We start from the raw sequence: 18703 nt of genomic DNA on the forward strand, positions 1-18703 counted from the left end.
CAAGATTCAGCCTCCATAGTCCATCTGTTGTGAATAAGCAGTGAATGTCTTCACGTGTATGTGCTAAGTGTTGATAACCATGTCTCTTGCTAATTATCACTCAGCCATGATGAAAAAAGTGATGACTGTTTCAAAGTTGTAGACACAGGTCCTATCAATCACTGGTAATCTGATTATTTAATTTACACCTTTTCTTCACAGTAAGTATTTAGAATCAGAAGCTGGAACTATGTCATTATTATTCCAGTTCTCAAAATCCTTACATAGGAATGAAACAATATGCAGCATGCAGCATTCATTCATAGGTTCCATTAACAAGTTCTTACTGAAAACTTCAAGATGACCCACAGAGTCAACTCAAATGGCAAACAGAAAGGACTAATCTATAGACAAGGAAAGGACAGGCCCAAGGTCAGGAGACAAATTCAAGGCAGAACTAGGGAAAGGACTGAGAACAGACTCAGATATTGTCACCTATGGTTTTTTTTTTTTTAACCAAAGATGATTTATCAGGATTTCTATGAAATAATGGGTGACATTTTGAGTTAGACAAATTAGACACAAAAAGATGATTTGTTCTACCACTTTGTTATTATTGTTCCTTAAAGCCCCGATATTCTTCTCAATTTTGTTGATCATAAATGTAAGAGCTGAATTCTCGTCTCTCAATTCTATGCCACTGATCGACTGGTTTATTTTTATGCTAGTTTCAGATTCTCTTGATTACTGTGGCTTGATTATTGTAGCTAGCTTTGAAAGCAGAAAGCAGGAGCCATTCAGAAAAAAATTCTAGAAGAAAATTTAGAAGTAAAAGTTTGTGGCTTTCCATTTTGAAGCATCTTCTTAGAGATGATACCAAAAGCATAAGTAATGATAGAAAAATAGATGAAATGGAGTAGGTCAATATTGAAAACTTGAGTATTTTAAAAGCTGCCAATATGTAAGACCCAAGTTGCTCTATATGGAAAACATGCAAATCAGATAACTGGTGAAGGATTTGCATCCAATGTATGTAAAATACTTTCAGCCCAATGATAAGATGACCTGAGTGTCTACTATACAACATAAAAACTACTCAATGTTAATTATAAAGGAAATAATAAAATTTAAAAACCATTGGATTGTATACTTCAGACAGGTTAATTTTATGATTTATTAATTTTGTTTTATTAAAGATTTTTAAAGAAAAATTATAAACTCACAAAGACTGTTAATAGTAGAACTGGTTTTGGTATGCCATTAGAATTTTTATACCTTTGCCTAGGCTGTAATTTCCACAAATGTCTAAAATGTTTCCATTTCAGTAAAATCGTATTGCCAACAAGATTCTATGCTAGAGTTTTGAGTAACTCACATGCACTGAAGAATACAGTACTGTGATTCAACACATAACACACCTAATATATAATAATCTAAAAAGATAAATACCCTATAGTGAACATGACCAGCAAAGGTATCTAACCATATTTGATGAAATTTAAAATTGGAGAAATTATGTTAAATTTAATCACATTTGATAGATAAAAACATATGCACAAGACAATCAAGATACTTATCTTGTCAACTACTACTCACAAGTGTAATTACCTATGGGGAAAAGTGAATCATCTTACTATGTCTTCAACTTGGAGTTGTTTTTTATAATTTCTTCATGTAATACGTATGGTTTGATTCATTACTAAAAGAGGATGAAGACTACTCAAGATCTAAATTTTCCATGAAACATCAAATCAAATGACATAAAACAGTTACTTTCAAGTCTGCAGAAAAAATTCGTAAAGATTATAAAACTTATTCTGTTTTTCAATTTAATAACTATAAATTACTCGTGTGTGTGTGTGTGTGTGTGTGTGTGTGTGTGTGTGTGTGTGTGTGTGTTGGTCCTGGGACTTGAGCTCAGGGACTGGTCATTGTCCCTGAGTGATTTTGCTCAAAGCCAGCATTCTACCAATTGAGCCACAACTCCACTTCTGGATTTTAGGTGGTTAAGGTCTCACAGACTTCCTACTAGCTGGCTTCGAACTACAGTCCTCAGACCTAAGCCACTACACAGGTAAAAGCTAGGATTACAGGAGTAAGCCACTGATACCCAGCACTACAAGGGATTTTCATTAGACTTTTAGCACTTTGTACTGTGAAAAATAACTGGTTTGTATTTCCTACCTTTAGACATTTTTATTATGGATGTCCCTGTTAAATAAAATGCTTTGGCAGGAAAATCAGATAACCAGTAATCATGAAAAGTATGATATCTAAATGTGCTGAGTATTTTTTATAAAGTAAGTCCAATGGGAAGTGAGGAGAAAAAAAAATCAAATGAATGCTGACTGAAGAAATGTATATGGATCGCATACCATGTGTAAAGCACTCTGGGGCACAGTAGGAAGGAGTTTAGGATTTGTTTTAAACAAAATTGATTTCTAACCCATGTAACCTAACAAAAACATGATTTATTTTCTATTCCCTGAAGTCTACTCCGTTCTGTAAAGGAAGTCAGAGATGAAATTGGCCAAGAGAGAGCATTCTGTGTTAACCAATCAACAGTCGGCTCTAGAGGGCTACATCCTATATGCCTTACTGACACACTCAGATCCCTCCTTCTTCCAGTCCCCTTGCCTATGGTACCACTGCCTGGGCTGTCCTTTTCCTTTTAAATACATTTTTTATTGTGAAAATACTGTACAGAGGGGTTGCAATTACATGAGCAAGGCAATGAGTACATTTTTTATCAAGCATTGTTGCCTCCTTTGTTTTTCCCCTACCATCCCTGCCCTCCCATCTCCATGACTACACTGCCCCGCACTGCCAAAGTCGTAAAGTTCGTTTTTCAGCATAGCATTTTGTCCATCTCATTGACCTTTTTCTTGATCCTTACTTCCTGGATCTTCTGCCACATCAGATTTGACCATTCTGGCCTCTTGTGATCCTTTGTTCATCAGATTTTAACTGCGATATATTAAGGTTTGTGTTGTATTTCATAGAAAATTGCTTACGTTTACTAATTATGAATGTCTTGAAAGCATGACATTTCCCAAGTTTAGGTAATGTAATACCAGACACCATGCACATTGTCAATGATTAAAAGAGATACTTTTGGAGGGAAAACTGGGAAAATATATTTTAGGGTATCAGAGAGCAGTGATAGGGATTTATATCATAATACTGCTAAGCAAAAAGGAATTCCCTATAGATCTTCTGAACAAATTCTTATTTAGAGCAAATGTAAAATGCACTAAGCTGTGCTCCTTGTTCATTTACAGAAATGAATCCTGGTATCATCCAAAAATCCATTTTCCAACAGAAAACTTTATGCCTTACATCGACTGTATACCTAGTATATCTACTAATTAGTTGTGTGGGCTGCTTATGATAGGCAAGAAAGTTATGATGGGATGCCCTTGAGATGTTTTTCAATGAATTATTAATGACACCTTCAAAGTTATAGTCATTAACTTTGTTCTCTATGTATCGATATATTTTAATTGTCACAGTTTTACTTTTGTAAACAGGCTGTAAGTTTTTATCACTACTCATAGTTGACCTTTGTCTTATACAAATTCACTGTTATTAAAAATATTTTTATTGTACCAAAATTATGTTTTCCTACATAATAACTTTGAGGATTACAGCAGCTGGTGAAAAGCTGAGATTTAAGGGATATGACAATGTGTAATTAGATGAATATGAAAGTAAAGCTGTCAAAATACCTTATTAAAATATTAACTAATGTCAAAGTTCTTTCATTTTCCTCACAATTCTTTGATTAAAGCACAAGAACAATCAACTCACTTACTCTTGTGCTTTTGTTGTTAGTTATCTGAATAAATTAATGGCAGGACTCATGTAAAATGAATTTTGAATATGCTTTGTAAATCTGTCAGTTGAAATATGGCTAAAATCTCAGTTTCATAAGTTAAAATTTCCAAAACAAACACTCAACTTACCTCCAGTAGATGAGAATACCAACAAGAACCACTAGACAGATAAAAGTCAGGGCTGACACGATCACAAGAGGTATAACCGCCTTCTTCTCAGATTCCAACCCCTCAGCTAGACCAATACGAGACTCATGGCTACTATTACTGGCTTCTGTAGTCAGAGAAAATTGAGAGAGTTAACATTTAACAGGAAGGCAAAGTCACAACACTGTTCAATTGATTTATTATTACAACCTTCATTGTTACTTACCTTTAAATTTTGACTCTGGGATGCAAAGAATATCTATGATTATAAGCTAATTTAAGTTTGAAAAGTAAAGCAGATTGTTAGAGCTAAGAAAATTACCAAGGGCCAGACCAAAAAGAAACTGGGAAAAGTGGAGGTGTCATGTCAAGAGGTGAGGATAAAATTGCCTGGAAAAGTTTGTTGAAAGGTAAATGGAAGTATTAAAATCAGGAAACAAGCCAGTTAGCAAAAAAGCTGAGCAGGAAAAGCAACGCTACTTACTGAGTCATCATATACAGTCTTGATTTTTCTAAAATTAATCTTAATATAATTATTTTAAACTCTTCAATTAGGTAATTATTAGCAGCAGCAAAGTCTTATGAAGAAAAATAATTCTAGCATAACACTTTATAAATTAAAATATCCTTTTGATCCAGCAAGTTATTATACTTTAAAATACAAGTTAGTCTTTAGTGTTGTTTTGAATATTTTTCTTACTATTTTTTCTATCATAAACAAAATATAATTTATTAAAGGAATATGTATATACTTATTTATTTTCAAATCTAGGTGCAATAATTTAAAAGAAATCTCAATATATCCCTTGGGTTAATTTTTTAAATAGCAAATGTCTATTGTATGATCTCTCAGGTAAATTATACTGTAATTTTGAAAGTCGTTATAACACTTCAAGTTGTTAAAATCAGGTGCATATCTAAGGGTTCATTTTCCTAACATCACATTATCTGACCTTTCCTGCTTGACTCATACATATACTAGATATTGCAAATAAGGGAAACCATGGGACCTATGTTTCTTTGGGCTGGGCTTATTTCACTTAATATAATTTTTTCCAAGCCTTTCTATTTCCTAACATTCTTTCTGATGGAGGCATAGAATTCCATTGTGTATATATACCATGTTTTCTTGATCCATTCATCTACTGAGGGGCATCTGGGTTGGTTCCATATCTTAGCTATGGTAAATAATGCTGCAATAAACATAGTTGTGCTGGTAGCTTTAGTGTGGTCTTGTTTGTAAACATTTGGGTAAATGCCCAAAAGTGGGATTGCTGGGTCATAGGGGAGGTCTATGTGAAGTCTTTTGAGGAACCTCCATACTGCTTTCCAAAGTGGTTGAACAAGTTTAACACTCCCACCAACAATGCAGTAAGGTTCCCTTCTGTCCACATCCCCTAACCCTTAGATATGTATTTAAATGTTTTTTATGCATTTATAAGATTATTTCTTTGTAGCTTTGTATGTCCCTCCCCCACAGTATAACCCCTGCTTTCACTATATTTGATGTCGGTATAATTTGTGGAGGAGATGGGGAAAAACAAGTCGTTTAAGGATACAGGTGGACCTGATGCAACTATGAGAAGTACAAGAAGTACAAGTTGTCATATCAAAAACGAACTTTATAACTTCGGTGGGGGGGGGAGGGGGGACAGGGTGGGGAGCGGGGGGAGGCAGGGAAGGGATGTGAAGGGTAAACAAGGGAGGAGGCTGCAATGCTTGGTAAGAAATGTACTCATTATCTTGCCCATGTAATTGTAACCCCTCTGTACAGTATGTTCACAAAAAATTAAAGTTAAAAAAAATCAGGTGCATAACACAGTGCTGGTGGCGAGTTGCACTCAATTCCCCCTGCTTGGAGGTGTGTTTAGTGGGCAGCTTATAGTATAGTACATGGGAACTGTTCTAATTTGCTCTGCTGAAATTGCCTCAAAGTAAGAGTCTTGTCTGCAACCTGTACAAGATCTAAGATAACTAAAAAAAAAAAAAAAGATCTAAGATAACTATGTTCAAGTTCCCCATCAAAGTCTACCTGCTTTCTATGCTTGGCACATCTGTTTTGCATCGAGTCTATTAGTGGCCCAAGGTGGTCAGAATCAATTTCAAACCTTTACCAATTTGAAAATTTGGGGCTGATAATAAATTCATGTGGATAGTGCTGAAATACATCTAGGTACAGAAAACTTAAGATCTATTGTAACAGCTTCTGTCTGTAACTAGGGAGAATGACAGATAAGGCACAGAACTTCATCTGCTCATATTAAAGGAATTTAAATGACATTTAAAAACATATAAAAGGAATTTAAGTGACAAACAATTTTCCACAACTGCTTGTTCTTATAATTAATGTATTTTTGAGGAAAAAAGTGGAATTTGAGGATGTGACTTTAAAAAAAAATCACAAAATTATATAGGAAGTGGAAGATTTTATGTCACATGACACTTGTACATAGTTAACAGTCTTTTGAAAAAAATGAAGGTTCTATTTTTGTTAGGTCAACGATAGGCTATGGATGTTGTGTGTGGTGTGGAGATTCATGAAGACACTGAAGTGCACTGATGGCGAAAGCAATGAACATTTTCTTATGAAACTGAAAAAGGAAAGTCATTTTACTCATGATTGTCTTCATGGTTTTCCTATTGTTAACAATCCCAACAGAAAAGAAGCTTGTGGTAATAAATGATATTTATGCTTAGTAATGTCTTTGGCATCTAGCAATTTACAAACAGTGGTTCATATTGTTAAAAGATCCTAAAAACAGTGCAAATTTTGGGCCCACCACACTAAATCTTCAGAATCAGATACATGAAAGTCCATGATGTAGATCAATGTACAAAGTGAGAGTATGTAACCACACAGGTTTTCAATGGTCAGAAAATTAATAGCAATACAATATATATCTATATCTACACAAATATAGGTGTTTGTGTATGTACATATACACTTCATTTATATAAGATGTAAGTATACATATATTGTTATATAGATGCAGTGTATATATATTCATGATATGTGTGATTATATGTGTAATATATATGAGATATATAACACAAAACAGGCAATGTGCTCTAAATACACATCACATTCAGGTGCATGCATTACATGTGCTCACATACAAGCACACACACGGTCTTCTATTTACTTTTTTAAGTTCTCTAAGAGATGTGAAAGCTTTTCAATCGATGAGTTAAAGTGATAATTTTATGGTAATATATTCTAAGTCCTAGGTATTTTATTTTGTTTTGTTTTCTTGTCAGTCATGGGGCTTGAACTCAGGGCCTGGGTGCTGTCCCTGAGCTTTTTTGCTCAAGGTGAGCACTCTACCTCTTTGAGCCACAGAGCCAAAGTGATAATTGAACATAAGAGTCTCATGGACTTTCTTTTCCAGGTTGGCTTTGAACCCTGATCCTAAGATCTCAGCCTCCTGAATAGCTAGGATTACAGGAATGAGCCACCAGGGCCCAGATCCTAGGTATTTTAAATAAGATGGCATACCTCATGAAGGCACAGATAACTGACTAGTTGCTTTGTGTGCATCAATGAGGAACAACTAGTTGTCTTGATTTTATTTTCATTTAGTCAAAACTAAAATAGGTGTTTTGTATTGTACTTGAATACTAGTCACCTAAATGAAAATGACCACTGATATAAAATTTATAAATAAGATCATTATTTTAAAATGTTATGTGTAGCATTTAATTATTACAACTTAACTGTAACACACACTAGTCAAACAATCACAATTACTTGGAAAGCTGCCCACAGAAGAATCATGATTTGGGGCCAGCTCAGGCAGAAAGGCTCATGAGACACTTTCTCAACTTATATCTATGTGTGGTAGCATATGCCTGTCATTCTCTGGGAGGATGAGAATCAGAGGATCTTGTTTCAAAGCCAGTCTAAGAAAGAAAGAAATGTACTCATTACCTTGCCCATGTAATTGTAACCCCTCTGTATGGTATTTTCACAATAAAAAAAAACACAAAAAAACTGGTTTTAAACGTCTTTGGATAGAAACACGAGATTAAAAAAAAAAAAGAAAAGAAAGAAACAAGTCCTTGAGACACTGTCTTGTGGGTGGATGCGATCACAAAAATTATCGGGCCTAAATTATGCAGATTTCAGTGAACTCAAAGTAAGTAACTTAAAATAACCATTGAGAAACAGGGCCCAAGGTATGGCTCAGCTGTCGAACCCTACTAAGTACAAAAACCTCAGTACTTTAAAAAAAGGCATTAAGTGATACACACACACACACACACACACACAGAGTTATCATACACACTGTTATCACACACAGTTATTGTTCTCATTCATGAAAGTATTTTCTAAGATACAGACACAAATGACATGTTTCCAGGCTTAGTTTTGTATTTACTTTTTATGAATCCTGGATCGAGGAATCTAGTATGTTTCAGTCTGTACTCATTTCTATATTGCAAGTTTTAATATAATCTCTAGTTTTACATATCTTGTCAATTTTGTACTTGTTAGAAATATACCCTAAGCTATAAATTTCCGACAAAGGAGAGTATTCAATAATTGGGTAGCGTGGTTTTGATAGATACGGATACATAAATAACCAAGTATTTTCCCCTAAGCTTGCTTAGTCTTACTTACTTCATTAATTGTGTTACTTCATGATGCTGGATGTTGTATTCATTTGATTTTTCATCAGTGGGAGGACATAATCTTAACAGTTAAATAAATCTAATTAGGATATTGAAGAGAAATGTTTTGCTTCAGTAAACAAGTATAGGTTTGGGCCAGGTGCTAGTGGCTCATGACTGTAATCCTAGCTACTCAGGAAGCTGGCATCTGAGGATCGAGGTTCAAAGCCAGCCTGGGAAGGAAATTCCATGAGACTTTTTCTCCAATTAACCCCCAGGAAACCAGAAGTAGTGCTGTGGCTCAAGTGGTAGAGCACTGGCCTTGTGCTGAAGAGCTGAGGGACAGTGCCCAGGCCTAGAGTTCAAGTCCCACAACTGACCAAAAAAAAAAAAAGTATAGGTTTACATATCTATGCAGATGTATTTACAATCTTCCTATTATAGCACAATCTAGTAAATATATTAATATGTGACTAGCACAAAAGACGAATAGATTTCTGATAATTCCTTTTAAAATAAATCTGAAAGATTTCTGAAAAGTATTGTAATTGAGGATAGATTAACAATCCATATGTGGCAACACTAAAGACTATATGGACCTACAAACTCAATATTCATTTTCACATATCAGAGTTTAAATGTTTAATCTGAAATGTAATGTTAAATGAGTATCAAATCAGAATACAGAAATGAAAATTTGTCTATCGAAATATATAACTTTTAATTGCTACACTGAGGGAAAAATACACAACTAATTCAAAGATAAAAATAACAAAGAAGAAAAATATCCTAATGATATTGATCTATATTCAAAACCACAGCGACTTACTTTTATGCAATAGGTGTATAAGGTATTACATTAGCTCATCTTTTGCACTGTTAAGGTGAAAATATTTTAATTGTTATTTTAAAAACATCTTATTTAATAAAAGCAAGTTATAAATTCTTATCAACAGTTGCATAAACTTATCTAGTATTTCATATGCTTAAGAAAATTAAACTTTCCATTTCTTTCCCATCAGTATGTAAAGCATACATCTGTATCATATATGCTGCAAGTAATCTGTCCTAAGAAAACATCTGGCTAAGAAACCAATTTGCATAAGACACAGTAACAAATGAAATGCATTTCTACATAAAATATGCTAGTGTTTTACATCTTGTCATACAAAGCCTATACAAATTATGCATATAAATGACTATTATTCAGCTGAGAAAGGCACAGAGCACATGAAAACACAAAGGAAAATGTGTTTTGTTGGTTTACACTGCCCTCTTTAGGCAACATTATGAGATTCAAAGAATGACAAATTTTTGAATCAGAACCTTTGTTTTAAACCTCTCCATCGCCTCTCAAAACTTAGCAATTATTTTTTCTTGAAAAAACAAAAGAAGCTTCCTAAGCTGAGGTGAATATGCTGTATCTAAGTCCCTTTCCAATGTGGCAACAGAGGTGCTTTGATCAGACCTCTTAATTCCATAGAATTAGCTTATAACTAAAAATCTCAAAACAGTTGAGCATATCAAAAAAACCGCCCAGTATATGAAAACATATGATGCCCACGTCATTGCTCCTACACACAAATGGCAGCCTTTAGAATAACCATCAACAATCTATACAATACACTTGTGGATTTTGAAAAGAATTGAAGTAAGAATCGCAAATATGTTGAATATTCACTTCCAAATTGTGGAATAAAATCATAATTTAAAAGCTGTAAATTGACTTGTTGAAAGTTTTGATTTAAACCAAGATGGTCTGTTGTTTTAACACATCTCTATCTTCCCACAATCCTTCTATTTTAACCTTGATAGCAAGAGGATCGCCATGTTTCATTCTATCCTTTCGGTCATAACTAACCTGCCTCTGAACTGTTGAACACTTCTGAGTGCCCACTAGTGACAGATGATGTAGAGGACTGATGTGGAGATCCGGGAGGGATTTCTGAGTCACCTGCTTCCAAGACCCCATCAGCATCTGGGAAACTGAAATCTGTGGAAGTCTCATTATCATTAAGGCTATCTGAGGCACCTTGCCCTGATTCACTCTCTTCATCGCTCGTCAGAACTGCCCAGGCTTTAGATTCTGGGCTAAGAGGAAGTAGGGCACTACCAGTCTGAATGTCACTGTCTTCCTTGCCATCGCTGGGCTGCTGGATTAGCGTATTTGTGGGTGGTGATAGACCAGGACTTCCGTATACACTAATTTGACTGTCTGAAGTTACACCTGCGACTTTATTTTCTTCTTCAGAATTCTCAGAAAGGGAATATGATACTGGGTCATTCTGATCCACAAGATCATTATCCTGGGTATCTGAGTCAGTCATTACCTTTTCCTGTGATTCTCTATAGGACAAGCACGACATACACTGATTGGTAGATAAGCCATCACTATCTCTGTCATCATCATAATCAGCATTATCATCATCATCGCCATCGTCATCACCATCTTCACCACCACCCACTAAATCAGCATCAGATCTGGCACTATGCATCAGCTTAAAGGTAGCTGTAGAAGGAAGCAGGGACTTGGTTGTGGCCATAGCCCCATCTCTGTTGGGAGAAACAGCTGGAACAGAAATGTACCCATTTCCTGCAGGAACAGAACCATCAGCAGATACAAGCATATCAGAAACAACTGTTGGGGTGACAGCAAATCCCTCCTCTGCCACAGAACTTTTGGTGGAGGCGAATACTTCATCGGAATATGTCATCTTAGTTTTAAGTGCACTCGGTTCATCAATTGATAAAACAGGAGTGACAAATGTATGCCTTCCTTCCGGGGGAATGGCCTGGTTAGTCTCCAAATGGGCAGTTTGGAACAAAGAAGGCACCACTTGCTGGGAACTTTTGCTTTTAAGCAAAACTGGCCCCAAATACTTCTCACGTGGGTAAGAAACTGTTAAGCCTTGCAGTGAGGCAGAGGGCGTATTAAAAGAAGGCGACACGTCAGATATCGGTACTGCTATAGAGTGCCACATGTTTTCACTTGAAGTAGAATCTGATACCATGAGATTCAACACTGTAGAACTAATTTGATCAACTTTGGGGGTGTCAACCAATACCGGAGCACTAGCCACATCTGGGAGAGCAGTTTTAAGCAAGGTGTCAACCTCAGAAGCCAGGAAGGAAGGCTGTAGCAATGCTTCTGTGTTAAAAGGAGATGAGGCTTCATAGAACAAGAGCTGGGTTGAAGGAGATAGTACTTCACTAGAAGCAGGGTCAGAGGAGGTGGGCTCTGCATTTGTGCTGAGCACAGGTTTCAGAGAAATCTCACCCTGGGCTCGAGCTACACTGTGTGAAGGTTGAGCTGGGAAGTTATTTTCTGGAGCTTGGCTAATCTCATGCTCAAGACCCTTGGTGACTGGATAGGCAAGCGACGCTGGAAGCGTGCCTTTTATGTTAGAACTAGTGACAGAGGTCTCTTGTAAAGACACATTCAACTTATTTACATTATTGTACATGTGTGGTATGACTGTGCTTTCAGAATGGTAAGCCATCCCAGTGAAAGAAGACATCTGCAGTTCAGTCTCATTCGCGTTTAGCATTTCACTTCTAGTAAGCTGCTTAGGATCACCACCAAAGACAGATGTTGAATATGTAAATTCAGCTACAGAAACAGGCGAAGAAACGTTAAGGGCTGTTAACCCATCGGTGTCAGGTAAAATAAATTCATTACCAGAGGATGCTCCCGACCACTCCCCATCACCAGAGAGGGCTTGGGTAGGCTGCTGTAAGGACGCAGTTGGGGTTATAAGTGAAGATCTACTCATAGATACGTAGCTAGGGCTGCTAAGGAAAGAACCCTGATCAGAAACATCAACAAAATCATGCACAGGTATTGCAGAACTGTAAGGAACAGAGAGGACGTGTTGGGAGCCCTCATGATGAGAGAAGGCATAAGGAGATTCAGGCCCTGGAGAATGGGCATGCATCATGGCATGACTGCTGGATGGTTCAACTTGAGAAAACATAAGCGTTTTATAAAGGACACCGGATTCGCTACCAAATTCCAATGTCTCCGAAGCGGCAGGAGCAGCAGTCTGATGTGACGTCACATCAGGGTATTGAGCAAGGCTGGGCTCTAATAGCAAATCACCCCCAGCCACTGGCAGAGAAGCATGCAAGGACATCTTATCACTTTCAGCAGCCGAAGTAACTTGCGGGAGGATTTGAGAAGCTGTATGTAGATGGCGATACAATTCACTACTGGAGGAAGCAGAGGAAAATGGAAGCAAAGGTGCACCCTCATAGGAAGACAGGACGGATTCAAATGACACATCAACACTGGGAAATACAGGCGAAACATGCAAGGCCGAATCACTACTTGAAGCAGCAAGGGTAGTGTTGAGGGTCTGATTGTCAAGCAACAAAGGGGTGACTAGAGGAAAGACTTCACTACTGTAGGAAGGTTGAAGAGGTGTCTCACCATTGTACATGGGTTGAGTTGTCTGCGAGTGTACCATGTTGATCGTGGGGACCAAATCATGTTGCCCGGGAGATGGAGTGAAAGCATAAGGCGTTCTCTCAGTTGGGAGGTAGGTGAAGGTAGAATAACGTGGCATCTCCACATCTGTGGCTGAAGGACTCTGTGACACCACGGGGCCTGAAGTAAAGGACTCAGCTGTGGTCTCGGATTCATTCATATGCATCTCAGTGTAATTGGCTTGGAGAATGCTCTCACTACCAGAACCCACATCAGGCTGTGTGGTCACATCTGGGGAGCTAGGAAACCACACACTGCCCTCCATAGAAGGGTCCTTCAGTGCATCTTCTGAACCTGATGAAGCTGAATCGTCTGAAGCATTCCTTGTTGATTCTGGCTTAAGGACATCATAGGGGATGGCCTCTGGGGTTTCTGAAGGGAATATGTATCCACGAGATATGTTCTCAGAGAAGAACGGCCTGGTGGAGGGCGTTGGGCTGGAGCCTGAATAATCGTCAGATCCGGCATCAAACTTAAAATCAGTCAATAAGCTCTCTTCCTCTCCCAGGTCAGTAGACAGCTCTTGATATTCCGTGATAGGAATTATGTTTGAAGACTCTTCAGTCCCAGACAAGTTCATCTGGGGGAATATGAGGACACTTTTAGAGCCGTCATTCACAGTCTGTGGTGGGAGTTCAGTTACAGTCTCAGAAGGCAAAGACAGTTCCTTTTCTGTGTCGAGTTCAATGATTGGGTGGGCAGTGGAGTTTAAAGATGAGTTAGGCACATAGACCTTTCCAGAGAATTCTCTTCCTCTCGTTGGAGATCGGTTAGTCTTGGCCTCATTGTATTTAGTCCCTATGTGATTATAGTGAGTTGTGGTAGAAACCTGGGGTTCCTTTTTTCTTATTTGGTTTGTGGCAGTATCTCTACCAGGATTTGCAACAGTGCCTTCTCCAGTGTTTTTTCTCCTTTCTCCCTCCTTTAGGAAACAAGATTAAACAGAACATAAAGTTATAAGAGAAAAAAACTTAACACACACATGCATGCACATGTGTGCATGCACATGCACTTGGACAGACAGACAGACAGACAGACAGATACACACACACACACACACACACACACACACACACACTGATATTCTTCAGTTGTAGAGTCTTGGAAACTTTTGATTTTCAGTATTAGGGATCAAACCCAGGGCTTCATACATGCTAAGTAAGTAATCTACTACTCAAACCATAGCCCCAGTCCTTTTGTTTGTTTCTGAGATAAGGTCTTCCTTACTTTTTTTTTTTTTTTTTTTACTAGGCTGGTCTTAAACTGGTAGTCCTCCTGTCTTCATCTCCTGAGCAGCTGGGATTACAGAAATGCACCACCAGGCTAAGATTCTATTCTTTCTCTTCTTGTCTCTTTATTCTGTTCTCTTTTTAAATACTATTTTGTATACTATTTTCTGTTCTGTTCTGTGGACTCGCCATGCTTCTATTGTATAACCGTTATCCTCTAAGAAAACTAGTTAAACTTAATGCAAATACCTTATTTATAGTTGCCTATTATATTTTAGATTGAGACTACTAAATTACCAGTTTCAAAAGTAAATACTGGAGCTGGGAAGGTGGCTTAGTGGTAGAGCACTTGCCTCACATGCATGAGGCCCTGGGTTCGATTCCTCAGCACCACATAAGCAGAAAAAAGCTGGAAGTGGCGCTGTGGCTCAAGTGGTAGAGAGCTAGCCTTGAGATGAAGAGCTGAGGGACAGTGCCCAGGCCCAGAATTCAGCTCCCACGACTGACCACCCCCCACAAAAAAGTAAGATACTTTGTAGTTGTCTTTACAGATTGAATGTAATATGTACTACGTAACTAAAGGACTATTTGATTTTTGCCTTGGTTTTTAATATGCTCTTCTTTAGATATAAGCAGATATTTTAAAGTCAACTTGTCAAAATATGATTCTAGTGAAACTTATTTTCTGTTTCCCTTTGCCTAATTCTCATTCGTATTAACACTAAGTATTTTATAGTAACTGTTCTTTATTATTACTATTCAGGCGGCCGAGCTTTCAGTCTACCCTTAAGTCACTACAATGGATTGGTAGTGTTCTGAGTAGAAGTCAACAGCAGCCCACTACCTTCTCCCCCCTCCTCCAGTTCCCCCTATCTCTCTTCATTTCCCTCTATCTTCTTTCTCTGTGTAAAATAGTGAATATTACATTATATCTAGTCATCCTCTTTAGAAAACTAAATGGCCAAATAAAGTATTTTTGAGTCCTTGTAGGACATGCTTTTTTCAGTATTTTTTGCACTCAACCATTTCTTAGGGCTGTTATCTACTGGATCATCCAAGACAACAGGTCTTTTCTGGCTGTGTCTCTTGAAGAAGAAGAAATGAACAGAGCAAGTCAGTCAAGGAGAACTTGACCAACATCAGTAAAGGACTCTGAATCTCAAAGCAAGTATGCTCAAAGCAAGTATGAACACATGCATATATTCATATCAAACAGAGAGCTAAGCTTGCTGCATAATTTCAGCTATGTAGAACATCATTATTTGAGCTTAGGATAAAATATATGATTAATTTAACAATCATTTTTCTCATAAAAATTAAGAAAATGTTAAAATTTATACAGATTCTTAAATATTAATTTAGTTGGGGAACATTGCATTAGCAATTCACATTTATTATATAAATAGCCCAAATGTAAGTAAATCAAATGATGAAAATATATAGGTTTGATTTTGCTACATATTTATTACAAATTTATCAACCATTGGTTAGTTGTAAATTAGCAAAATTAGGTTTAAAGTTCACTAGTGTTTTTCCTTATCTCTATTATTTTGTATTAAACCAATCAAAGTATCTTCCAATTTGTTACACAGGAATCATACAACTCTAAAGCCTAGCAAGTAATCAAACAATGAATAAGCCAACACTAACTTTTATTAGTTAACACAACAATACCTAAAGTATAAGAAATTATTCCAAATAGACTTTAACATGTAAAACATCTGCATATAAAATGGGGTGATACCTTGATTATTTCTTCAGTTCCAATTAATTCTGGAAAAAGGTCAAGTTCTATAAGATAAAAAACAAAATGATTATTACTTGCTATTTAGCTGTTTCAGCCTGGTGGGTTTGCCTTTGCCTAAAAAGTCAGAAAAGTAAAACAATAACAGCAACAAAAACTATGAGCTTTAAATAAAACAATGAAAATTTCAAAATTTAATTTTAACACTAATGAACACCACATAAACCTACGTACAATTCCATTCAAAACACTGATTATTTGTCTCCACTCCAATTCCTTTCCCACACCCTCCCTTTGTCACTGAAACCAGGGAGTAAAGGAAGCCAATGAAAATGATATAACTAAGTAGAAAGACACTCAAGTAATTTTCATCATCCTTACTAGAATGGATGCAAGTGTATTTGGGGAAATGCTATTTTCTGGAGAATTTGTAGGATCCATTTTCTTCTTTGGCTATCCTTTTCTTAGTTTCTTCTCAGTGAGGATTAGGTAACTCTCTTTTCACTCTTTTTTTTTTTTAATTGTGAAAATACCATACAGAGGGGTTACAATTACATGGGCAAGATAATGAGTACATTTCTTATCAAGCATTGTTGCTTCCTCCTTTGTTTCCCCTTCCCGGCCCTTCCCACCGCCCACCCCCACCCCCTGTGCCAAAGAATTGTGTTTATATTTATACACAGGGCGCCCTATCAGGTACAATGGAGTTTCCAGCAGGTACCAGATCAGTTTGACAGCAGGAAGCAGTGGATGGAAATATTCCTATGCATTCTCCCAAAGGAACCTTAGCTAATGCCAACAACAAAAACAATTCAATAACTAGCTTCTTTGAAGTCTCTTCTTCCCTAACAGAATCAATTTATTTTCAGTTCATGGATATCTCAGGGCACTAAAGAAGACCTGTCAACAATTGTTAAGGAAGGCTAAGAGGTGGTTTTCATTCTCTAACAAGAAATGTAGCCATATTGACAATCTCTCTGTCTTTCTCTGCTTGGGTTATTAGGAAGCTAGTAGTGAATGTGAGGGCTTGAGAAATATTGTGATAATGTTTTTATTGTTTTTGCTTTTATTGTCTCATTCCATCTCCAAAGTTTGTGCTCTGCACCATCTTGATGATGCTCTATTTTTAGGTCCAAAGACCTAAAAATAGGTCCAGGACTCAAACTCAGTACCTTATGCTTTTGCTCACTGGCTGGCCTTCTACCACTTGAGCCATGTATCCAACCCCCAATGATGCTTTTTTTCTTTGGTCAGTTGTGGGGCCTGAACTCTGGGCCTGGGCGTTGTCCCTCAGCTCTTCAGCTCAAGGCTTGTACTCTACCACTTGAGCCACAGTGCCACTTCTTGCTTTTTCTGCTTATATGGTGAACCCAGGGCCTCATGCATGCAAAGCAAGCACTCTACAACTAAGTCGCATTCCCAGCCCCCTGATGATGTTTATGTTCTATGCTTTAAGTATTTACATGTCTTTAAAAGAAATGCATTGATGTAGAATAAATATTTAACATTAACTGAGCTGATGTTATATATTTACCATATCAAGACTTGACTTTGAAAACTGTCCTGAGTTTAGTTATATTAGAAAATTACTAGGTATTAATAAATATTAAACTAAAAATATAATTCTACACATGAATTTTATTCCCCGAGGAATTCCAGCAAAATCTGAAAATGCACCCATTTGCCATGATTTAAAGTTAATATATTTTTGTGTGCTGATAATGGGGCTTGAACTCAGAGTTTGGGTGCTGTCCCAGAGCATTTTTGCTCAAGGCTAGCTCTCTACCACTTAGACATTTTTTCTGTAGTTAATTGCATAAGAGAGTCTCATTTATTTTCCTCCCCAAGCTGGCTTTGAATTGTGATCATCAAATTTCAGCCTTCTGAGCAGCTAGGATTATACATGAGCCATTGGCCGTCTCCACAGTTAGTGCTTTTGACAACTTAATTATTATTGTTGTTCGTGGGGCCTGAACTTTCGGTCTGGCGCTGTCCCTCAGCTCTTCAGCTCAAGGGTAGCACTCTACCACTTGAACCACAGCACCATTTCTAGCCTTTTCTGCTTATGTGGTGCTGAGGAATCAAACCCAGGGCCTCATGCATGCAAGGCAAGCACTCTACCACTGAGCCACCAACTTAATTATTTTGAAGTTACTTATCCTGACAAATTTCTGTGTTATAAAAATGAAAAAAGTCAATAGAAAAAAATCAGTCTTAAATATTAATTCCCTTTTTTTTCTTATTACAATGGACTGTGAAAGTGCTTGAATATTTTGATTTGGGTCATTAGTGTTTTCTATTTTTGTCCAACACTATCATTTACCTGCCTCAATTTTTCATTCTTTTATTCTTCGTTTTAAAACTAAAGTGATTTCAATTAGCTCAAATACCAAAGCCTTTGTATCCTTCAAGGAAATCAGTATGTGAGAATCCAACAATGAGATGTCATTAGGCTTAAAACATAGGTAAAAAAAATTGGAAAGTTCATGTACATAATAACCTTTAAATTCAGTTCAGAAGACACTACCTAGTTGTCCTGGAAAATCCTTAACCTAGGGTCACTCTTTCAATATATTACAATGCTAATAAGGGAAAATTGTAAGTAAATACTACTGTCATCTATATCAAAATGATAGGTTTCCTGTTAATAGGCTATAAGTCAAAGAATGTC

The 18703-nt window shown here is 37.0% G+C and overlaps 1 protein-coding gene across 1 annotated transcript in view; it reads right to left on the reverse strand.

The window, feature by feature from the left end:
- Ptprz1 (protein tyrosine phosphatase, receptor-type, Z polypeptide 1) overlaps positions 1-18703 on the reverse strand; it is a gene marked incomplete at its 5' end in the record, with an annotated part of 112976 nt that overhangs the window by 33734 nt on the left and 60539 nt on the right. The window contains 3 exons of the mRNA XM_013019952.1: positions 3945-4089; positions 10435-13981; positions 16033-16079. Coding sequence (XP_012875406.1) covers positions 3945-4089; positions 10435-13981; positions 16033-16079 — 3739 coding nt within the window. The remainder of the gene's footprint in view (positions 1-3944; positions 4090-10434; positions 13982-16032; positions 16080-18703) is intronic.

This window comes from Dipodomys ordii, unplaced genomic scaffold (assembly GCF_000151885.1).
Source record: "Dipodomys ordii isolate 6190 unplaced genomic scaffold, Dord_2.0 Scaffold48, whole genome shotgun sequence".
In the NCBI taxonomy this organism is placed as follows: Eukaryota; Metazoa; Chordata; class Mammalia; order Rodentia; family Heteromyidae; genus Dipodomys; species Dipodomys ordii.